The following is a 25,809-nucleotide window of genomic DNA, read 5'->3' on the forward strand; positions in this document are numbered from 1 at the left end:
AAAAAATATTTTTATTTATTTATTTATTTTAGTTGATATTTATTAAATTTATCATATAAATATTATTATTTATTCTGAATCTTTTACTTTTTATAGTATAATCTCATATAATTAAGAGTATAACAATCAGGACCGGTCCTGAAGATTTAAATATCCTCAAATGTCCAGGACAAGCCAGAAAAAATGGTTATTATCTTTATTATACGTTTTATATATATATATATATATATATATATATATATATATATATATATATATATATATATATAAAATAATAGCAGTCAAGATGACCAATTTAAAATACATCTTTCTCTCTGATTCTCCTCTCTTTCTCTCCACTTACCTCGTTAAATGAGACTTGCTTGAAAAGCAAGTAAAGATTCCAAAGTATATGATAAAAATTCAAAAAAGAAAGTAGAACCCCAATATTTTTTGTTATATCTTTATTAACACGTCCATTATCACAACTTTAGCAAATAAAATTTATCAAACTTTTCATTCCCCTCTATCAAAACAAAAGTACAAAACCACTCGGAATTCATTACACATCAAACAAAAAAGAAAAAAAAAAAAAAAAAAGTTTACATTTTGTCATCATAAACTTAAGTATAATTACCTATTTGCCCCTTGTAACGTACGCGAGTTAAAATTAACATTAACCAATTCAGCAGCGGCCCGAGCAGCAGCCGATGCGCGATCGGCAGCAGCAATGGCAGCTCGAGCTCTCTCCAAGACATCATTTGATTCTGATGAAACCGGAATTACCATTTTACCCTCCACTGATGATTGATTTACTTTGGTGGGATTTGAGTTTGCAGCATTTGTTGGAGGTTTAATGGGGACATGATTTGCAGCTTTAGGAGATTCTTTATGACTTTGGGGGAGTTTTGTAATTGTAGTCACATTTGATATTTGCTTTGGTCCATTCTACAAATTAACATTTTAAATATTATTTTATTAACTCGTTAAGAATTTGTTTGTTTGGTATGATGGAATGGAATCACAAATGAATGGAATGGAATCAGAAAAGTAATGGAATAGATCATTACATTCGATTGTAATGTTTGGTTGGCTTGACTCATTAAGACATTTCTCGTTATGTATAATTAGAAGAACGAATAAAGTTAATTTGATAAATGAAGAAAAATCGTTACTTTCATAAAAATAAACTTTAATTAATTAAAGATATACACATGTTCCATGTCCTTTGAAAGATATACTACATGTATTTCAAATAGTCGAAATAAATTATTTATCATTTAAAATATTGTTTGCAAAAAAAAATGTAAACACCATGGAATCAATTATAAGAAAAAACTATTTTTATTTCTTTGGAAAATTAGAAAAAATTATTGAAGTTTTGAAATTTTTTATAAGGGTTAATCTTGTAAAAGACCTTATATTTTGTGTTTTTTCCGGATTAAACCTCACATTTATTTTTTGCCTGATAAAGACCTTGTATTTTTTTCATTTTTTCCGAAAAAGCCTTCAACTTTGTATTTTTTTTCCAAAAAAAACCCCTCAACCTTCTAAATGCGTCCAAATAAACCCTCAACTTTTGTAGTTTTTCTCGAAAAAACCCTCACATTTTACAATTTTTTTGGAAAAAAAATGACTAAAAGGGCCAAATCGGGAAAAATGAAAAAATACAAGGTCTTTATCAAGCAAAAAAAAACTTGAGGTTTGATCCGGAAAAAACACAAAATATAACGCCTTTTATGAGATTAAACTTTTTTATAACATTATAGTTATTGAAGATTACTGCATACCAAACACTATCTTAATCTAAATAATTTTAAGAAACACATTAGAGAAAGATGAAATTACCAAAAGATCCTCAGGCCTTTTGTTGAATTCAGCTTCGGTTTTAGAAGAATCCCATGAGATATTGTACTCTTGAGCGATTTCCTTCAAGACACTAAGCTTCATGTCACCCGAAGGGGTATAAACGGAAAGTTTTTCAATTATCTAAAACAAACGGAAAATTAAATATAAATCATTTTTGGCATATATGGTATTATGTATAAGAAAGTGTTTAAATAAATAAATAATGAAAAGTAGATTGTATTAACTGTACGATTGACACTAGTATCAGGGCGAAGCTCAGAAGCAGCTGATATGAAATCTTTTCCATATTTTGTGGTAAATAAATTTCTAACAGTTAATAAATCTGGTAAATCTGAGCATCTTGGAGATGCAAAGATTATGCTTGCAACTGCTTCCTTCAATTCCAATGGACATTCCCTGTTTTAAACAAAAAGGGTAAAATGGTCATTTACTCACTCACAGAGTTCATTCAATCCTAAGGGTAAAGTGGCTGAATGTGTAATGATGTTTATCCGGATAAAGTGTTGTATATATAAAGTTAACTTTGTTTTTTAAACCGTCTGGACGAGTCAAAATGACTATTTTACCCTTGTTATAAACAATACAAATGCAAGTGTTTGTAAATTCAATGATTATGGTTAACAAACTGGAAAAGTGGAAAACTTTCACAGATTGTTCAATTCATAATTTTGTTTATATGAGCAATTCAATTCACAATTAAACAATTTTCACATTCATTTGGAAAACAATTAGTCTTCTTTCGAGTTAACCTAATCATAGTTGACATGCATAAATTTAATTTTACCTCTGGCTTTCGATAATTGGAACTCTTGCAAGAACAAACTCACAGAACATTTCCAAGATCTCATATGCAGCCCATATATTTTGTTCTCTTATAACATGTTCCACCTAAAAGATTAGAATCAATTTCTTAACACGAAAGGTGAAAACCGAAAAAATTTAACAAAAAGTTATGAACATACCCGTATTCTAGCAATTGGTTCTTGCTCAGATTGAAGAAATTGTGCTATTTCCTTGCGCATAAGCTTCAATTGCATGTCTCTCTTATTTTGAAGTAATTTAATCCGTGATATTGCCAAAGTTAGGCATGTTTTACTGCAATAACACCCAATATCGGCAGTTGTTCATGAAATGTATACAAAATCTCTTGATTGTGTTCTTACTTCGAAAAATTGAAGCCATTTTTATGCTATTCTAGTTCATCGATTACTATAAGATTCTTCATTTATTAGATCTGAGATAAATCCAGATCAATTTTGGATTCGGGAGGTGAAATTATTGACCATAAAAGTCGGAACGTGTCCGTAAATTTTGAACTTGATCGTAAAAATAGAACAGATTCTGGGCTTGGATTTTCAGATTCGATGATCGAAAGAACATCAGAAATTTTGAGGGTACGTATGCAAGAAATTGGAGTTGACATAAAAATGGAAAACCTAAGGTAAATTGCGAGAATCTTTAGGAATTAAGAATTGGGAAAGAGGGTCGACTAACTGACCATTTTGCGCCAATAAGTCCCCTATTGAAGATTTGGTTCAAGAGCGACATCGGAGCTGACGAAATCAATCATACACTGCTGGTGGCGGATGCACGGCGACAGCGGCGGCGGCGGCGATGATGGTGGTGGGTTCCTATAGTAAATAGATTTAGCAGCCGATGATCGATCAGCTCCGCCTACTGATAGTTGACAGTTTGGTTGTTTTTGGCTGTTGGTTTGGATTATTTACAACCTTAGTCCCTTAACTTTAACACTTCCCTATTTTGATCACTGCAATTTTTTAAGAGCAAAGTCAAGTAGTTAACAATCACAATGGAGTTGGTGTAACAAAAGTATTAACAACTAACAATTAACAAATAAGTAAATCATTATAATAAAAAAGTGACATAACATGAAATTGCCAATTTTTGAAGGAATCTATCATATACCATGAAATTGCCAATTCTTTTAGGAATATATTACAAAATAATCATATGCTTTATAAAATGCATTTTGGAAAAATATCTTTGAATTCGCAAAATGATTTAATAAAATCACCATTAGCAGGTATTATTTACAAATTACTTTTGTAGAATACTTATTTTTCGAACAAACAAAGGTTTTATAAAAGCAAAAATACTAGCTACAAAAAAGAAGTCAAACATACAAAGGATCATATACTAACTACCAAAAAAAAAGTCAAACACACAACGGTTCAAATTATGTTTTTCTTTTTTATTTCTTCTATTGGAGTCAAACATACAAGGTCTTATTTGCAAATTATGTTTTCTTACAAAACAGAGATCAAACATACAAAAAAGAAATCTTAATGGTTGAACAGTTGGAGACGCCACGAATATTAATAGTGTTATGGAGTTTATTCCCGCTTGCCCTACAAATTCAAAAGATATACCTTCTAGAATTATGGAAATATTCACTTTCACGATGCAATGGATGCCTTCAAACAAAATCTGTAACATCCATAAAATTCATAAAAAAAAAAAAAAAAAAATTTCAAACCAACCAAAAATCATAATTGTGTACAATGTAGTTTTCAAAACATGTTCAATATCAAGTTTTTCCCAAAATCACAAAACACAACACGAGGAGGTGCACGATCACATCTTTGTCTTCTCGCGATCATCTGAAGTACCTGAAACATAATCCAAAACCGTAAGCCTAAAGTTTAGTAAATTCCCCCAAAGTACATTAACAGCATACTATAGGTCCAACCAACTATCGGGTTAGAATACCCCAGTCCCATCAACCATCGGGTTGGAATGTCCCGACCTATTTGCTTACGTACAAAGCAGTGAAGCCTCAGCCAACGACCAAACATGTGCACATATAACATATAAGCATACCATTAACCAGCCAACAAACAGACAAATCTTACAGATCACTAAGCATAAGATCATCCTATCTACCAGGATACCAATCTAACAGATCACTACAGCATAACAACATCCTATCTACTAGGATACCGATCTACAGATCTCAACAACACAAAAGCATGTATAGCAGGATATCATTCCAATAGGCCGGAAAAGGTGCCTTCAACCTGCAAGTACAGTGAGGAAAAATCACCTCACACAATTGAATCCCACAGAAACTCTAAGCATCCAAGCCCAAAAAGGTGACCCAAACTTGAAGCCTAAAACTGCAAAGCCCACAGACTGAGTACGCAGTTGTACGCTAAGCGTACTCGCATTGAGGTTTGTACATTGCGCGTACTGGCTTGTACGCCCAGCGTACTCCCCTGCTAACCCATATTTCCCATTAAGCTCTTAATAATTTAAGATAAAGCCCCAAAACATAGATATGACTTCCTTAATTGAGCTGGAATAACATGTAAAGTTGCTAACTTTATGTTCATGCATGGCTAAATGAATCTATTAAGCTTAGAACTGACTTAATAAATGGTTTAATGCATGAATGATGAATAATACCCCATAAACTTGGCACCTTTATGCCAAGGAAGCCTCTATCAAGGTCAGATCTAATGAAATGATCCCTTCAAATCATCCCAAACCATCAATCCATGCAAAAGGAACCAAAAGTGTGTTAAATCAACCCATAAAGAAAAACTAGACATTGACAAGTCAAGGTTTTAACTTGATACCTTAGGAAGCTTGCAATGTGATGAAGGGTTTTGGATCTCAAGTCTCCTACCAAGCTATGAACTTCACTCAATGTTCTACAAAGATGGACCAAATCAACATAAAATTTTCTTCAAGAGCTCAAAAATGCAAGAATGGAGGCTAAGGGGACGATTAGGGTTTTCTGGAGGTTTAGGGTCAAAAAATGTGGCCAACCCTAAAGGTTAAGGATGAATATATAGGTTGCAACACCCCACTTTAAGGTTTCTAGAAATCAAGCGTACGCCCAACGTACGCACCTGGTGTCCCGATCCATCTCTATCCAATACGTTAAGTGTACCAAGTGGTACGCCCCGCATACCAGCTCCAAGGGCTAAAAATGCAAGTTGAATAAATGAAGGGCAAAAGTGAACATACCAACTTTTTTTAGATGTGACTGTACCAGCTTGAATAAATGAAGGGCAAAAGTGAACGTACCAACTTCATCTATCATCATGCTTTAGAGAAGTGACTATTTAGATGTGACAATTTTAGCATGTATATTAGTAATCGTTTTGCTTTACATAATTTTTTATTAAAAAAATTATAAAAAAAAAATCAACTTTTTTTTTAAAAAAAGTTGTCAATCTTAGGGATGTCAAAAAGTTCAATGAAACATCGTTTCCATGGGGGGCCTTCCCGTTTGGGGTATTTATTAAAAAAAATCGGGGGCGGGGGCAAGATTAACCCCATTTTAATTTTGTGGGCGGGGGCGGGGGTGGGTAGTCTCAACCCGAAACCCCATGGGGCCCCCGCTAATAAGTTATACATATATTTACATATATTAATTATAAAAACATAATAAACAATAACATAATTTTGAGCTTCCAAAATTCAACAAAAAAAATATGTTTTTAAGTTGTTACTATAATGTTTTTAACATGTCATAACTTTTTTTTGTTTTTAACATGTAAAATTTTGCTATAAATAAATATTTGTTACCTAAAAAAAGTTTCTTTTAGCCTAAAAATAGGTAGCCCAAAATCAATCAAAGGCAGGGACGAGGATAATAAGGGGGATTCGGGGGCGGGGAGCGGGGATAGAAATGTTGGACATTTCGAGGGCGGGGGAACGGTGAAATTTCGGGGGCGGGGGCAGAGGATGCACTCCCTGTCGTGTTTGCCCCCATTGACATCCCTAGGCAGTCTTCTTTTTGAAATATCCCTCACGTTTAGCAAACCTTTTGTTTTGACTCACAACTCCTTTGTTATTTATGTTAGTTGTGTTTATTGTGTTAATGATAGTGTTTATTAACATTAAAATTTAAGGAGACATTTGATGTTTTGAAAACAAAAAGAAAGGATGTTGTGTCTCATTTTGTTTGGCAAAATACATATCAAAATTTATTTAAATGATACTTGGAGGTTGTAGTAGGTAAAGAACAACAATTTAAAGTGACTTGGTATCTTAGACAACGGTCTATGTAGGCTTGGTATCTTAGATCACTCCTAGCTATAGCTTAGAGCTAAGAGTTTAAGACTCAAGGTTTATGACTTATAACTTATAGTGTATGATTTATGACTTGGGGCTTATTTCTTATGGCTTATGACATAGGGCTTTTGGTTTAGGGCTTAGAGTTTATGTCTTATGGATTGGAGTTTAGGGCTTAAGGCTTAAGGATTAAGGCTTAGGACTTATATCTTATAGCTTAGAGCTTATGGTGTATGGCATATGACATATGGCTTATGGCTTATGGCTTATGGTGTTAAGGTTTAGGGCTTAAGGCTTAGGGATTATGAGTTATGGCTAAGCAATTATAGGTGTTTAGGGTTTACAACTTAGAGCTTAGTGATTAGTGCTTATGATTAGGGGTGAGCGCGGTGCGGTTCGGTGCAGTTATTAGCCAAAACCTCACCACTAACCGCAAATACGGTTAATCCATTTTCAAAACTGCTTGGTGCGGTTATTTTTGCGGTGCGGTTTTGTTTTTTTCTGTGTTGCGATTATTAACCGTATAGATTTAGTGTTGTTATTTTGTGTGGTTTTTAACCACAGTTTAGAGCTCAGATGGTTTTAAAAGTTCAAACATATTACTTGTAATAATATAAAAAACCATAAGGTATAAGACAACTAACTTAAATCACAAACAATTAATATCTTAAAAACGTCAAATCAATAGTAATTAACAATAAATTTCTTAAAATTGCCTAATTTCACTATTTTTCAAAGTTAAACATAATAAAAAACCAACACTTTTGTCTTCTAGTATTTTATTCATCTTTTCATTAATGAAACTTGTCTTATTTTTAATATTTAATATATTAATAATTAATAAAAAAAAAAGTTGTATATAATATATGCGGTGCAGTGCGGTTTTTTTGCGGTTTTTGAAAACTAATAACCGCACCGTACCGCAAATTTGCGGTTTTTGAAAAACAAAAAACTTCACCATTGGTTTTTATTGCAGTTACGGTTTATGCGGTTAATTTTAGTTGCGGTGCGGTTTTTGCTCACGTTAGGGGTTTGGGGATTATAGCAAGTGAAGACAAGCGCCCTAAGCTGGCTCGATATGTCCGATTCTTGTTGACCAAATACATAAACACATATTTGATTTTTGTTGGGAAAATACATATCAAATTCTATTTACATAATACTCAGAGATTGTAATAGGTAAAGACCAATGGTCTAAGCTAGCTTGTCAACTTATTTTATTTTAAAAATCAAAGAGAGGTGCATTTTAAAGTCTAAATGATCTAAGATACCAAGTCAACTTAGACTATTGTTCTTCATTTGCTACAATTTTTGAGCATCTTGTATATAGATGTTGATATAGGTATTTTATCAACAAAATTGAACAAAACAACCGTTCTATTTGTTTTGATAAAAATCAAATGTACCCTTCAAATTTTAATATTTAAAACTACTAACACCATATACAGCAACAACATGAAAAACAACATTTGTGAACCAACACAAAAAAAGTTTATTTAAACAAAATTTGTTTGCCTATGCGAAGGTTTTTTTGAAAAACAAAAAAAAAATATTAAGGGTTTTGGGGAAAAAATTGTGTAAAACTGAAATATTACTAACAAACGTGTTAAAAATGCCAAATCAAAAGAAATATAAAAAAAAATGTAAAAGCTTTTTTATTAAAAAAAACAATGAATGAAGTTGAAATTTAATCAATTTATACGATCTTTGAAACTACCAAACTACAGGGACTATTTGTTTGTGTAATTTACCCTAAAATTTATATAATAGAATGGGTTTTTTTTTATAAGATGTATTTTTCTGCCACTAATAACATTAAATAAAAGGGATTTTCATATAAATTGAAATTAAAAGGGGCTTTAAATAGTCACAAATTCAATATAAGGATTTTTTTTTCAGTATTTTGGGGGGCTTTCTTTGTGTTTATTGAAACTATATAAGGGTTTCACATACCCAAAATTAATACAATGTTTTTTTCAGTTATTAGTCTTATAAGTTATAATAGGTTGTCTTTATTTTTTTATTTTATTTATTTATTTATTTATTTTTTAAAATTACCCATAACATTAGTTACATTATTTACTAAAAATAACAAACTACAACCATTTAAGATCAAAGCAAAAACAATTCCACGGACACTTAAACAAGCTAACAATTTCTTTATTAATACAACAAACAAATCTGTTTCTACAAGTCTTGCAATACAAATCTTCCAAATATTACACATAAACAACATACATATTCATCAAAATCCACCAAAAACGTGGTAACAAAAAGAATAAATAATCCAATCTCGTGTTTCAATGGATTGCTTACTTTAACGCAACGCAACTTAAACCGAATTTCTTTAATCTCACCAACACCCACAAAAAAAATAATTTATAATAATAATAATAAATAAATAAAATAACAGCTATCTAACAGAACAATGAGCATCTAGCCATGCAATAATGTCATCAAGCACTTGAAATATTCTTTCATCGGATTCCCCTTCTAGAATACAATGATAACTTCCTTCATAAAGTTTCAAACTTTTGTCCTTGCTGGCAGCTTTTTCGTAAAGAAACTTGCTGATATTAGGATCTGTTACTCTGTCTGCAGCTCCATGAAGTATCAACAATGGTGATGAAACCTGTGTGTGTGTGTTTTTTTTTCAAACAAAGTTCAATTTTTTATGTTTTTTAAGAAATAAAAACGTACAAATGTTTTTATTTTTTTGAAAAATCAGACCTTTTCGACTTCTGATTCGAGTTCGTTTGTCGCATTTAGAAGTTCAACGGCCGTCTTTAATCGCGTTTGATCGGAGTACGATATGACATTGTAGTCCGCCTGACAAATAAGAAATTGTCAGTGTCATTGTCAGTATCAGTATCAGTTTGATCAAAGTATGATATGGGACATTGTAGTATGCTAAAAAAAAGCTAACCAATTTTCTTTTTTGTGGGTCCCGAAATGCCAGCTCAGCAAGATCTTTCTGTGGTACAAGTTTTGCTTTTGGCATTAATCGTGACAAAAAGATTAAAATTTTTTGTAGTGGTTCCGGGGGCTTCATTTCCTCTGCAATCTTTGAACGAAATCGAAGGTCAAAATGGGAATTTTTTATGATGTGATTATTATTATTATGAGGGGTAAAAAGGGAAATTTACTTTGCACATTGGAGCAACAAGAACTACACCATCCCACTCGCGTTGTTCTTTGAGATGAACTTTAAGTGCAACGGCTCCTCCCATTGACTGGCCTAAAAGAAACCGAGGCATCCCTCTCACTTCGGGTCTTCCTGTGAAAATTATTTTTACAAAAATGGTCCATGAGCTTTATGATTTTTACCATGTTTAGTTCAAATTTGAAAACTTTTTCAATGTTGGTCCAGTATTTCAAGGTTTTATATCGATTTTGGTCCCTAGAACCTTGAAATAAGGACCAAATTTTGAAAACTTTTATTCCAGATTTGTGCTTTATGATTTTTACCATGTTTATTTCAAATTTGAAAACTTTTTCAATTTTAGTCCTTATTCCAAGGTTTCATATCGATTTTGGTCCATGGAACCTTGAAATAAGGACCAAAATTGATATGAAACCTTGAAATAAGGACCAAAAACGATATGAATCTTTAAAATAAGGACCAAAAACGATATGAAACTTTAAAATAAGGACCAAAATCAATATGGAACCTTGAAATAATGACCAAAATCAAAAAGTATCAAGGACCAAATCAATACGAATTTTAACAAAAAATCAATTTTGACTTAAACATGGTAAAAATCAGAAAGCACAGGGACCATTTTTGTAGTCTATTGCTTTACATTTTTAAGCCAGAGTTTTGGCTTATAGCACTTCACTTGGAGTTCAATGTGCTTACAAGTTTATATATAAGAAAAAACAAACAAAGCCATATGAATTTTGAAATCAAAAAATACTTTGTTTGACCATAAAAGTCAAATATAGAGATTTAGACAAAAGGGGTACCTTTAATTTTTGTATATTGTTCGATTACATTGTCAACTATATCACTAAATTTAGGGATATATCCATGTAGACCTTCAGAGAGGCCAAAACCAGGATGATCAATGGCATAAACACCATAACCAGCAGCAGCAATTTTCTTTGCAATGCCTGAAAAAAGGGTTATAAATTATAATCTTAAAAGAATCGAATTTCATGATTATATAAGACATAGATGATGAGGTGTCACCACAAACCTTCAAAGAAAAAGGTGCAAGTGTCGCCATATCCATGAACAAAACACACAGCAGCTTTGATTCTGACTCCAGGCCTTGGCAACCAACTTTTACAGAAAATTTCTTGACCTTTTGAGTTCGTTTCAAACCACTATAATGCAAAAGAAGATATAATTTTAGTCAAATCATATATATTTGTCGGCCCCAAATGGTGAAATTAAGCTATGTATAAGTGGAGCTGAACTTCAGATTTTGAAAGTTGAAAATAGTAAGGGTTCGAATTTGATATTCAAATAGATGTGGTTAGTTTGTTTGCTCTATTGAGGGAAAGGAAACCTGTTAGTTTATGTAGTTTCAGATTTCTTATTCACAAACAAACAATTCTTATCGATACCCATTAATGTCTACAGTTGACTAATTTGATAGGTAAAGGTCAATTCAGACTCTGATTTTGGACATATGTAAGATTCTCAGTATTTCTAATCGCATAGAAACAGTTATATAGATTGCTACGCTACAGAGTTTAAATCGGTGGGAAATTTACCTCTTCAGTCCTGATGTCTGTAGGAGCCATCTACGATTAATCAGAACAAGCATAAAACTCTCAATCAGCAAGAAATTAGCAAAAGAAAACTTGAGAATCATCAATCGAACAATTAAAATATGAAGGTTGAACCTTAAACAAAACATGATCAAGCTGTTCCTGAACTTGAGTGAAAGCCAATCTAACTCTCCGGCGAGCAGGTGCTTGATCAAGATTCTGAGACGCAATCGCATTCATCTGATCGCTCACTCCTTCTATAGGCTTTTTCTTAGCCATGATCTTCAAATCTGGAAGTCTTCCTTCTCCTGTTGACAGGATCAAGGATACTGAGTTTTTCGAGTAGGGTTTTAGGCGAAAAGTGGATGAACCGGAGGTATCGGGTCTGTGAGGGCGCAGGAGTATTTGGTGCACTGTTGGTCGGAAAGTTGAGATCAGAGAATTATTGGGCATGGTGGTAGTTGAGAGCTGAAATGGAGTTGACAATTGGGGGAAGAGCAAAGAAACACACAATCGCTAAAGAATTGGAAAAGCATCGTTAATGGTGGAATCAGTCTGGAAATGGCTGAATATAAATGGGTTTAACTTTTATTCATTTTTTCGAAAAGCACAAAAAGTTGTCTTTCACGTTTCTTTATTACACGTAATAAACGTGTGGTAAGAATATATTATTTCGAAACCCTAATTTTTGACAAAACTACAAATTTGGTCCTTGTGGTTTTCAAAAATCTTTGGATGGGGTTCAAAAAGTTTTCAGCTTGCACTGAAGGTCCAAAATCAAGGTTTTTCTGGGTTTTTGGTCCAAAAAGATTTGAAATTACTGATTTACCCTTTTAATTTCAATTTTATATTTTCTTTTCGTATTTATTAGAATACTTTATGAAATAAAAATAAAAAACAAAAAAGATAGACCCCACTCCATCTCTCTCTCTCTCTCATGACCAAAAACCCAATTACTCCATCGATTCTTCCCATAGTTCCATCATCTTCTCACCATATTCTCTCAATGGACACACCGCCTGCAACCTCATATTGTTACAATTCACGATAAGCAAACACTCTTCACATCACAATTCCCACCGTCGACCACCACAATCATAAACAGGACCTGCAAATCAGAAAGAATTCACACACAAGTTAATTTTTCTTCAATCGAGTTTACACCATTTTTTCTTTCTCGAGTGTGTGTGTGTTTCAGTTTTTCACTATGTGTATTGAACCCAGATGTCAGATCTTCGATTATTTGTGGAAATATGCTTCAATTTATGTGTGTTTATCAATCCTTACTTCTTAAGAGCCCTAATTTCTTTGATGGTGGTTGTCCGATGATGAACAACATATATGGAATCCCTTACACAGGTCGGTGTTGAACCAAAGGTTAGGGTTCTGATTCAAAGAAGTAGCAATGATGATGACGACACTAATGGAGCAAATGAAAACTTTGACAGCTGGAACTCAACAACGGTGTGTGCAGGTGAGAAGAAGAAGAAGAAGAAGAAGAAGAAGAAGAAGGGATGGGGGAATTAGTGTGCATTCCTCATATTCTAGTTCATCATCTCACCGTCGACGCCTGCGTTACCAGTTCATAATCTCATCATCGACTCATCAATTGGGGGAATCTGGTGTTGTTAATGATTGTGTTTATTTGGAATTTTTCACAACCTCAAAACAAAACCCAGATGGAACACAAGCTCTCTTTTTTTTCCACATATCTGGGTTTTTTAATAGGAGCTTTTAGACAGAAATGATTGATAATCTAGAATGTATGTGTATGTGTTTGGTTTATGTGGATTTGTTTTTATTTTCAAGCAAGAAAGAAGCACACAAGTCCAACCATGGCGTTTTATTTTAAGAGAGAGAGAAAGAGAGAGAGAGAGAGAGAGAGAGAGATGAGGAGGAGGAGGAAGAAGAAGAGAGAGAATGGGGGAGGGCTCTGATGGGGTGGGGGGAGAGAGAGATATGCGGTGAACCAACCTAATTCATTTTTTGCATTAATATTTATAAAATAAAATATAAAAAATACAAAAAAGAAATTTAAAGGGCAAAATAGTCAATTCAAGTGCTGCATGGACCAAAACTACAAGAATTTCTTAAGTTTAGGACCAAAAACCCAGAAAAACCTTAATTTTGGACCTTCTGTGCAAGTTGGAAACTTTTTGGATCCCATCCAAAGATTTTTACAAACCACAAGGACCAAATTTGCAGTTTTGTCCTAATTTTTTAATAAACTAGTTGTGAGACCCGTATGTTATACGGGTTGGATAAAACAAAAAAATTAAATATAAATGTTTAAACAAAAATTTATTTAAATTTAAAATTTAAAATTTGAATTTAAAAGGAAACATATTCAATAGTATATGAGTTGTAATATTGTAATTTAATGGTTATTTTCAATTAAGACAACTATTAATTGAGGTGTAAATATGATGTGTTAATTAAGAAAAGATAAACATTGAGAAAATGACAAATGGAAAAAACATTTATTCAAAATTACCAAAAAATGACATGTGTCCAAGTTAATAAGAGAGTGACATGTGGCAAAATTCTTTTCATTTATTAGGGAGGATGTTCGGACTGAATCTAAATGTGTACTTTGAATTTGTGTAGTAGACTCTTTCAAGTTCCTCAAAAAACATTTTTGGAGTGTTTTTTTGTAAAAATTATTTGTTGATTGCTTCTCATACAAAACTATTAGTAGAGTTTATAGCTCATGCTCTATCGGTTTATCTTTCTCGATCCAGTCCTCTTACACTCATGGATTATCATTTGAATAATTATATTGGTTGTATATATTTACATGGTGATTGCTAGAGTGCTAGATATCATATGAAATTGGTTTATTAGATAGGTGGTTATAAATACAATTTTTCTGGGAATTTTTTGACGGACCACTCATCATAAATGAGATATACTCTTGGTCAATAAAAATAAAAATAAACGTGCCGCGGTCGTTTAAAGTAGGCTTTCAAAAAAACATTCATACTTTAAACTAAACAGGTCGTACGATACGACGGCGGCAATGTATTTGAGGAATGATTGGAAAATGCATTTTATAGAGTAGAAAGGGATATGTGGGCGGGTAAACACAAAAGCTTAGAAATGAAGAAATAAATATGATATTTTATAAAGTTCAAAGTTGATGGGGGTTAAAATGATATTTTAAAAAATAATAGAATAAAAAATATCATTTTACAAAAAAAGAAGGGCTACAAATGAAGAATTATAGTAAGTTGAAGTATTAAAGTATGACATATAGTATGAAATATGTATTACAGACATGTTGCCTTATGAAAAGAAGTTTTAGTGAAAATAGAAGAGGGATAAGTATTGGATAAATACGAAAGTTCAGAAAATGAAGGGTAAATAATATGCTATTTTATAAAGTTCAAAGAGGAGGGTCAAAATTTTTAGTGAAAGTAGAAGAGGGATGCATGTGGGATAAATACGAAAGTTTAGAAAATGAAGGGTAAATATGATATTTTATAAAGTTCAAAGTGGAGGGTCAAAATGATAATTTAAAAGGTAATTTGATAAAAAAAATATTATTATTTTACCAAATAGAGGGTTGCAAATGAAGAATAATAATAAATTAGGGATTGAAGTATGAAATATAATATGAAATATGCATTATAAACTTGTTCAATATGTATTATAAAATGAACTTTTAGCTGGTAAGTGCTACTCACATAAGCTAACTTGCATTTTAGTGTGTGTATATATATATATATATATATATATATATATATATATATATATATATATATATAATTTTCTTCTACCCTTTGTTTTTAAAAAATACCTTATACTAAGAGTTTATTGAAATCACTTTAAACGTGGTACGAGATTTACAACAATATATATAATACAGAGTATTAACAAGAGTTGATTTCTAAGGATAGAGAACTACAATATAACTTATCATTATCTAGAGTTATCGCTAACACCCCTCCTCAAGCGAAGAGGTAGCAAACAAACACGAAGCTTGGCACAGAATTGTTCAAATGGTGGGCATGGAAGACTTTTAATGAATATGTGGGCCAATGGAAATGAAGCTGGAACGAACTGAGTGTGTAATCGAACATAAGCATCTAATTCATGAAGAAAATGGTAGTCAATGTCTATATGCTTCGCTCTTTTGTGATAAATGGGGTTTAACTAAGGAAAAGAGCACTCTTGTTGTCACATAAAAGAATAGGGCGATCCCGAGGCAAGGCATGAAGCTCATGTAAGAGGTGAGTGATCCAAATAATTCCAGCAAACAATATTTGTTATCGCCTGACATTCAGATTCACAGTTGAAGCGAGAAACAATGGGTTGCTTTTTAGCTCTCCAAAAGACAAGATTTTCACCCCGAAATATGGAATAACCATAGGTGGAACGACGAGTCTCAATACATCAAAACATTTAACGAGCGAAGATGACCATGAAGAAGTCATGGAGAAGTAAAATGAAGTCCATAAGACAAAATGCCGTTAACATATCTAAAATTCTTTTAACAACTTGAAAATGATCACTAGTAGGAGCATGTAAAAGCTGGTTGACTTGATTAACTGCATAAGACAAGTCGGGGCGAGTGATGGTCAAATATTGTAGAACATCAACTAAAGATCGATATAGAGTAGGATATGAACATGGAGAACCGGAAGTCACAAGATAATCTGATGTAGATAATGGTGTTGAAGTTGGTTTAGCATCAAGAAGAGCGGCTCTAGAAAGAATGTCATGAGAGTATTTAGCATGAGTAAGAAATAATCCATTTTCCATATACGAGACCTCAAGACCCAAGAAATAGTTTATCTGACCAAGATCCTTGATAGCAAACTCTGTGTGAAGTATATAAATAAACTTCCGAAGGAGAGGTGGGTGATTACTGGTAAGTATTGTAGTGTCTACATAGACTAGTAGATATAATATTTGAGACTCTCATTTGAAGATAAATAGAGATGCATCAGCTCGACCACAAATAAAGTTGAGATAAATCAAGAAAGAGTTGAGGCATTGAAACCAAGAACGCGGAGATAGTTTAAGACCATATAACACTTTTTTTAATCGACAAACATGATTTGGAAATCCTTGATTTGTGCACCCAGGAGGTTACTCCATAAACACTATGTCAGTGAGATGCCCGTTTAAGAAAGCATTATTTACATCAAGTTGGTGAAGATGCCACTTATGCATGATAGCCAATGACAAGATAAGACGAACGGTGACAACTTTGACAACCAGAGTAAAAGTATGATTATATGTGTCAGGTCCCAGAATTTGACTGAAACCTTGAGTGACCAAGCGATCCTTTAGGTGTTGCACTGTACCATCGGAATTAAACTTTGGATGACAAACCTATTTAGAACCCACAATATTTAAACCACGTGTACGAGGAACAAAATCCCAAGTGTTGTTGGATTTAAGAGCAATCATTTCAACTTCCAAAGTGAATAATCATTTTGGATACAAATCTATAGGCCCCTAACATATCAAACTGTGAAATCATTTAGCCCTTCTTCTTTTAGTCCACTTTGTGTGTTCTTGAGTTGTTTCTGTTGGATTAGTATCTAAGCCCGTAACCATATTTGATAAGTACTTGACCCGATTGTGCATGGTCCTTTTGGGTTGCCTTCACCAAAGCAACTTGACTGGAGAAATAATAGAGAAAGAGGTTATTATGATTTATTAATATGTTATAAGAATAATATATTAAAGGAGAAATCATATTTGTTTAATTAATATTGGTCAATAATTAATTAAGAATTAATTTTGTGATCAAGTGTAATTAATTAAATTAGAGGGGTTGTACTGTAATTATGTGATAGTTACAAAGTAGGGTAAGGATTATCCTAGATATGGGTTGGACGAAATCAAGAGGATAAGGATCCTTGAAATCATCCAAAGATAAGGGCATTCAAGGCTTATCTTATTGTTACTTGGTGGGCAAGCAACTAGATAAGGATAAGGACTGAAACCCTAATCTCCACACCTATATAAACACCCCTTTGCCATAAGAATTCATCTATGCTTCCTAATGGGTTCTTAGGGCCGATTTCTACCTCCTTCCTTCTCTCTCTATAGCCTCTCCAATTGCTTGTGGTGTTTGTGAGCCATTAGAGGCACTACACTTGTGGTGCTTGCTTTCAAGACTTAGGGTTTAAAGATTTAAGTTGTTGTTGCAATATAACAACAAGAGGTATGTGATCTATCCTTCTTGGTGAATTTTGAAAATAGTAGACCATATTAGGGTTTCATTATGTGTTCATAATGTTGTGTATCTAATAGTGAAAACATAGATCCAATTTCTAGGGTTGCATGCACACATAGGATTGTTTGTACAAAACCCATCAGTGGTATCAGAGACTTAGGTTAACTTGTTTTCAATTAGTATTATACAATTGTATGAACTTGACATATTAGGGTTTATTGCCAATAAACCCTAGGAGGCAAGAAATTTCGAGATTAGGGTTTATATTCCCTAATTTGCGAAAATTTGAAAGGGTTTTCAAATCCTTTCCTTAAGCCTCAAGATTTTCAAATCTAGGGTTTGCAAAACCCTATGATTTTCGAAATTAGCCTCCTCCCCAAGATAAGATACTAAATTTTAGGGATTTGGATTATCCTATATCTTGTAATTATCCTTTAATGGTTATATATGGTAATTAAAGATTTTGAATTATCCTATCCCATGATTTTCGAATTTTAGAGGGATTAAAAGGATTAGGATAAATTAATTGTTTAATTGGTAATTATCCTTCATGATTTAGATAATCCCTTATGATTTAATAATTTAAATTAGTAGTTTAATTCAAGATAATTATTAAATCAAGAGTTTTAATATTTAAAATTTTAATTTAAATAGTATTAAATTTCGAAAATTTTAAAGTGAGATTAAAACCTAATTGTTTTGAAAAGTTTCAAAACTTGCCCTCAAGTTTTGGAATTTAAATTGTTTGATTAAAAGGTTTAATTTTGAAAAAGTCTAAATTCTAAAACCCTAATTTTGAAAAGTTCAAATTACACTGTTATGGTTTTATTAAATTAATTAAGTGTATAATTAAAAGAGAGTTAATAAATCCATAATGATATGGTTTATATTTAATTAAATTAAAAGTGTAATTTATAAAATTAAACCACCTAGTATTTTAAAAGTGTAAAATACACCCTTATACTATATATATATAACATTGAAAGTCTAATATTATATATGTATAACTAAAATGCTAGTCTTACCGTTAGTAGGCCTCATTCATGAAGTCGATCTATAGAGAGGATATAAGGTTATGGCCTATAAAATGGTCGTTTAATGGGTGTCCACTCTCACCCACCGCTTCCTTGATTGGTGGAGGGTCGTTAGCCGAACAGGTAGGATAGGGCAAACCCTTTCCATTAAAAGTATAATGAAGTATAAAGTAACTAAATGTTTTTACAAAATTCTCAATCTTAGTTACTTTAGGCAAAAGTGAATTGATGCAATTCCATGAAATTACACTTTGTGCCCTTGCGAAGACGTTAGTGGAGCGCGTGTGGTTAACCGGCACACTAAATGGTTCTAAGCAAAGGTAGCAAAGGGTGAATCATTGTTTGTCATAGTTCGGTGGTGCGTGTGTGGTTAACCGGCACATCAAATAGGTGACTGTAACATTGGGGGCACCATGTAAGTTTGCATGGTTATTCACACCCTGTTTTGTGATCCTCGGCATCCCAGTCACAAATCGAGGGGCATATCGAAATTTAAACATGCCATTGAAAAGTTCAATGAATCTCAAAAGATCTAGGAATTTTCAATAGATTTAAAACTTAAATTTTTTTTTTCGTTTTTCATGGTGGAAATTAGTGAATCGTCATTCACTTACCTTCAAATGTTCTGCAATTTGGGTTACGGCATCCCTCTCCCAAATTGTAGAGTATTGTGTTGGGTCCTAGCCTTAATATCTCATTTGGGTGATTTATTAAGGATTCAATCAATCAACTAACTTGAATTTTTCTCCCGTTTTGTAGATGTCAAAGTATGACAACTATGGTCTTCCCAAATCCCGTGGAACAAGCTTTTCACATGAAGATGATATTCCACGATTTGATCGGGGAACAAGAGATCATACTTCACTTCCTCCACCTCCTCCTATTATTCTCCCTAACCCAGAAGTTCAAAAGATTGAAAATTTCAAACTCACTCAAGTCCTTTTGGCAAGTAAACATGAAGAAGGAAAGTCAGTGTGTGCACACGTCCTAGAGATGAAGTCACACATTGATAGGTTAAGAATGTTGATATATGTTGTCTGTGAGGAGCTGGCTGTTGACTAGGTCCTTCAGTCACTTCTTGACTCATATAGTGAGTTCGTAAGAGAGTACTATATGATGAACCACGATGTAACCCTCATCGATCTCACCTATATGCTTATTGCTGCTGAATCAGCAATGATTTGGCGCACTGAAAAAGCAAATTTGATTGGTGAATCTGCCTTCCAGACCTCTATGTATATAGGCAATGGCAACGAAAGGCATGCCATGATCGAAAAGTTTGATCATAAGAGAAAGGCAAAGTCAGAATTAGTTTCGTGTGTTGTTCCAAAAGAGTCAATTTGCTTTTATTGCCAAGAGAAGGGGCATTGGAGACGAAGCTGCCCTATTTACCTAAGAGATCTAAGAGATAGGAGAGTTAAAACGTATGGCTCTACTTTAGGTAAAATCCATTAACTAACTCTTTTAAGTTTCTATTCTAGATTCTTAATATATAATGTGATAAGATTACATTTCGATGTTTTGTAGGATCAAAGAAAAGAGATGAAGCTTAAGGGAAGAAGTGAGCGGAATCTAATCATGAAGAAATGGATTTCGATCGCATTACTTGAAGATTAGAATCTTGAGCTACTACTTGAAGTTAGAATAAGATTGCTAAGAAATATGTATTAACATAGTTTTTCAATTAAATTGCATTGTAAGGACAAATTTTTCCGCAATAAAATAAATTTTGATTTTATATTATTTATTTATCCTTGCAATGGCATGTATGAAAAATTGATGTTTGTAAGGTTCTATTATTAGCAATAATGGATTTGATTCTTAATTGTATTATTTGTGGAAAGGTCAAGAATTTACCAAATAGGGAAAGTTTCTCATCGCCCAAGTTTCAATTGGATAGAAACTTGGAATCATACAACTTGATTGCATGATGAATGAGAAATTTCATATTTGGAAATTTAGACAAATTCTTTGACAAAGTGTCAAGTGTAGGACTAGGAGATCGAGTACACAAAGTTGTGTGTTGATCAAATCCACCACAAGAGTAACAAAGATATTCGTCATGATTTACTAAGGTTAAGTACATATGATTATACTTATGAGATTAAGTGTAATTCTGAATTGATTGAAAAGGTTCCAATCAATAGCATAACGAATAAGAAGAATCAAGTAGACAGAAAGATAAAAGTTTCTCTATTCTAAGAAGAAGGGAGAGTACCTTTTATTATGTTTTATGATAGGTCTTAATGATGAAGAAACATATCTCAATTAATCCTCTAAGTGAGTCTTAATGAAATTATATGTCTAAGAAGAGGAATCAAGAATTGAAGAAATAGTTAAATCAAGAAGCCAATCATACTTCATTCCAAAACAAGTCTTAGAGTTAAGATTTTAACATTGAGTGACAAGTCTTAAGAAGGTTTATAACATTCATCAAATGTGGAAAGTTGTGATGTATTGGATAAGACAAAGACCAACTAGGACCAATTTTGTGAAGTGTTTTGTCTTGATAAAAGCTACACTAACTCTTGAATATTTGTTTGTCGAGAAATGTTTATTGACAAGAGAATCTTATATGTCAAGGAGTCAGTGGGAGTCTTAATATTCTTGAAAGGTTTCAAGAACAAATCAAGAATAAACCTTATCAATCATCACTAGCACACGACTTGAGGTTTACAACCTATCGTGTTGACACTATTTTGTTTTCTGTGCCATTCCAATTGAGTTTTCTGTATATGTGAGTTCTACGAGTTCTCAATGGATTGTATAGGGGCAAGACACCTTGTTCAATGGAAAGTACATTGAAATGAAGGGGTGAGTTGCTCAATAACTTGGAAGTAATGGTGGGACCCTTGATGGCAAGAAATTAAGAAGAACAAGTTCTATCCATAAGAGTTTGGATTTGTCACTAACATTATATTGAGATTATGGTTATGATGAATTCACATGGATGGGAATGTATACACCACTAAGAGAGACTTTGAAGATAGCATTATGTGATTTGGGTTTCTCAAATTCAACTATGATTACGACATACCTCTTCATAGTTCGAATTGTGGGAAATGACAAATGGGTCTGAACATTTTAGACTTGTTGATATGAGTCCTAGAATCGTTTAGACATATACATATGAGTTGTCCAAGGAAAAGTGTATGAGGTTGAGAAGCTTAGATAAAGTCTTATCGAAGCATCTAGTATTAGAAATATGAACTTAAGAAATTGTTTTCTAGAAGTTCAGCTGATTTCTGAATACATGTCGAAGCTAGTGGGAGCATAAGTGTTATGCCGGTAAAGAAATAATCATCATGTAAGTGGGAGCATGATTATTATGGTAAGTATTGCAAGTTAGCAATATTAATTATAGAAAACAAGAGTTATACTTTGCAAAGTTGTAAGAGTTGAAAAGTTGTTTTTCTATAATTAAGGGAGAGAATATTGTACTTCGTTCAAAATCTAAAGCTTAGATTGAGAAATTTTAATAAATTTAGTCAAAGGATACATAGTGTCTTCTTAAATTTCGATTATGATTACGGTATCCCTTTTCATAGTTCGAATTGTAAGAACGTGACACATAAAATATTATGGCAGAAGATTGATAGAGTATCGTATCTTTATGTAAGACATTATGCATCGTGTCCCATACGCTTCGGGTAAAGGATCGATTGCAAGTGCTATAATATTTGACCATTCTAAAAATTTTCCAAATGTCTAGCGCATTAAGAGGGAAAAAGGACAAGAATCGGTTTTGACTAAGATAATTAAACAACTGTCAAAGGACGATCCAAAAGTTCGCTGAGGATTGGTCGCTTGTGAGTAGTTGGAAGTATGGTATTGAATGGACCATATCGATATTATTATGAATAGATAAGATTCTATTAAGAATGAGTTGTCATATGGTAAATATGGAAATGTTTCCATATTTGGGAGTTGGAAATTAAGAATTTATGTCTAGATTAGAAAATTTTATGCAAAAGGATGTTCAAAGGAATGTACTTTGAGTGAGAGACATCACATCTATAGAATTGTTCTGTAACAATTTTTGATAGAGTACCTTGTGATTTCGTTGGCCGAGTCTTTGTGATTTTTGTGTCGTGACTTCATAAGAGGATCATTGCATAAAATATTAGAATTTGACATATTCTAAAAGGTGGCAAGAATTTGGTATTCTTACACTAATTATAAGGATTGGGGATTGTGAAATGAGTTGTATTTGAAAAGATTCAATTGATCTATTTCACAAAGTATGGACCATAGAAACCAAAGTGTGCATGCTTGGACCATGGGAAAATTGTGGTTATGATTCGAGTTATAAAGTCGAAACATTAAACAATGGATAATGAGTAATCGATATGGTGATAAATAAAAGATGTTTTATTTATACTCAAAGGTTTGGGACCATATAAGATTAGTATTATTCTTGTTTTTTCACTTTGCATGTTTTGACTTCCTGAATAATTAATTATTTCATAATAATTAAATTATTCGAATGGTCCACAGTCGTTCATATGTTGGAAATAGGTATGAATGAAGACTGTCATGAATTGGTTTGTAGATTGTCTAAAGTGTATTAGACATAGCAAAGGTTTGCTGCAACGTTCATGAGTGCTTATGAATATGATTTTGAGCATTGAATTAAACCCACACTCACTTGGATCGCTTCATGGATTTTATCACGAGCGATTGGTGAGACGATAATATCTTGTATTCTTGAAACCGAGATGTGTGAGTTGTATCTTGCGAATCGGTTATACATTGATAATATGTAAACACACCAGTAACTTGGTGTTATAAAACTTATTGCTGTGTGTGATTTGGTGAGTGAGTGCAAGCAAGCATTGAGTCAAAATTGATCCGTTCCTTTTACCCAAAGTGGGATAAAAGCGATATTTGTGGGCCCCTCGATGATTTAGTGATGACAAACGTAAATGCTCGGCCGAGCTAGGGCTAATTTGATTTGTTCAATTAGTCATTCGTCGTAAATCGAAAATCGAGAAACAACACATAGACTAAGAGAATGATTTCAATCCATGTCTCACGTCTATACGATATTTAGAATGGAGGAATATATGATCCCTTATCTAAAGGACAGGTTACTGATAAGATCAGAGTTCAACAGCGTCTTTGAGAGCTACAATTGCTAATCGAGTTGTACTTACATTTGTGGTTACTAGACTTATCCAAGTGGGAGACTGTTGGATTAGTGTCTAAGCCCGTAACCATATTTGGTAAGTACTTGACCCGATTGTGCATGGTCCTTTTGGGTTGCCTTCACCAAAGCAACTTGACTGGAGAAATAATAGAAAAAGAGGTTATTATGATTTATTAATATGTTATAAGAATAATATATTAAAGGAGAAATCATATTTGTTTAATTAATATTGGTCAATAATTAATTAAGAATTAATTTTGTGATCAAGTGTAATTAATTAAATTAGAGGGGCTGTATTGTAATTATGTGATAGTTACAAATTAGGGTAAGGATTATCCTAGATATGGGTTGGACGAAATCAAGAGGATAAGGATCCTTGAAATCGTCCAAAGATAAGGGCATTCAAGGCTTATCTTATTGTTACTTGGTGGCAAGCAACTAGATAAGGATAAGGACTGAAACCCTAATCTCCACACCTATATAAACACCCCTTTGCCATAAGAATTCGTCCATGCTTCCTAAAGGGTTCTTAGGGCCGATTTCTACCTCCTTCCTTCTCTCTCTATAACCTCTCCAATTGCTTGTGGTGTTTGTGAGCCATTAGAGGCACTACACTTGTGGTGCTTGCTTTCAAGACTTGGGGTTTGAAGATTTAAGTTGTTGTTGCAATATAATAACAAGAGGTATGTGATCTATCCTTCTTGGTGAATTTCGAAAATAGTAGACCACATTAGGGTTTCATTATGTGTTCATAATGTTGTGTATCTAATAGTGAAAACATAGATCCAATTCTAGGGTTGCATGCACACATAGGATTGTTTGTACAAAACCCATCAGTTTCATGGTGTGGACTTCGCCGACAAGGGATCATTTCCTCCGGGCCTTAAGGCATGGTATGTTTGAATAGGTAATCTGACCATTTTTTACGAAGTGCAGATTGGGGTTGAGGGAGGCAGCCTTTAAAAATGTCCATGCATAATCAAATACCAGTGTTATAGTTATGTATAATAGATCCATGTTTTCTTGGTTGTCCTTCCATTATCGAAGTCATTGTGAGATTTCTAGTTGACAGTACATTTATGGATCTTTGATTCCTATCAAACTTTTACGATATTGGTTGAAATATTGACATCACCAAGCTTGGATTTATTGATTTGTCCCTCCATTTATTTGGAATCTCTAACTTCTATAAATCTAATGAAGGAGGAGTTGTCACCAAATATATATTTCTTCTTGGCATTGTATGCATCCACCAATAAACAAAAATTATTAGAATCTTTTCAATACACTTGCACTGGTGCATCGTTCTGGTAGATTGGAAATATAGAAGGTGGTGGCATTATAGATCACTAGGTTGTGTTCTTCATGTTTACAAGTATTATTACAATGTATTCTTCTTGAACTGACCTCTTGTCACTCATAGTTTATTCCATCTTACTAAAGAGCATGGTTGGCATTTCTTCATTTCATCTCAATAATGTTTTTGCCTCCTCAAATTTTGATGACTTAGTGATCATATTATTTTTTCATATGTACCATAAAATGGGACCAAAACCGACTTTAAGATCTCTGTTTGAAAATTGTCATATGATAGTTTCAAACTGTCACAAACCACCAAAACCGGTCATAAAAACAGGTATTTGAATAAAAGTCAAAATGGGTCAATTCTCAATGAAAACCAGACCTCTGCCCCTTGGACCCCGCTCCCAGGGGCGCTATCCCCGGATCCCCGTTCGTTCAGGGGCTTCGCGTTCTTTACTTGATCAAACTTAAAGATCACTTTTGATCAAAAAAGTAATCTCATTACACTTAAATAACAT

At 33.1% G+C, this 25,809-nt stretch overlaps 2 protein-coding genes across 2 annotated transcripts; both read right to left on the reverse strand.

Annotated features, from left to right (window-relative positions):
* Positions 1–415: 415 nt before the first annotated feature.
* On the reverse strand, positions 416–3,530 carry LOC145070191 (Regulator of Vps4 activity in the MVB pathway protein). Its single transcript, XM_079017133.1, has 6 exons — positions 3,347–3,530; positions 2,811–2,943; positions 2,633–2,736; positions 2,073–2,244; positions 1,828–1,968; positions 416–927 (listed from the first exon to the last, which is right to left on the reverse strand). Exons 1-6 carry the CDS (start codon positions 3,394–3,396, stop codon positions 613–615), a joined length of 915 nt encoding a protein of 304 aa, XP_078873259.1. The 5' UTR covers positions 3,397–3,530; the 3' UTR covers positions 416–612.
* Positions 3,531–9,033: 5,503 nt separating this feature from the next.
* On the reverse strand, positions 9,034–12,194 carry LOC145069090 (alpha/beta-Hydrolases superfamily protein). The gene is made up of 8 exons (XM_079016064.1): positions 11,749–12,194; positions 11,617–11,646; positions 11,094–11,223; positions 10,861–11,007; positions 10,041–10,171; positions 9,821–9,958; positions 9,625–9,723; positions 9,034–9,526 (listed from the first exon to the last, which is right to left on the reverse strand). Exons 1-8 carry the CDS (start codon positions 12,064–12,066, stop codon positions 9,308–9,310), a joined length of 1,212 nt encoding a protein of 403 aa, XP_078872190.1. The 5' UTR covers positions 12,067–12,194; the 3' UTR covers positions 9,034–9,307.
* Between the last annotated feature and the right edge of the window lie 13,615 nt (positions 12,195–25,809).

The sequence above is a fragment of the Lactuca serriola genome, chromosome 8, assembly GCF_051521515.1.
Source record: "Lactuca serriola cultivar US96UC23 chromosome 8, Lser_US96UC23_V15, whole genome shotgun sequence".
Taxonomy (NCBI): domain Eukaryota; kingdom Viridiplantae; phylum Streptophyta; class Magnoliopsida; order Asterales; family Asteraceae; genus Lactuca; species Lactuca serriola.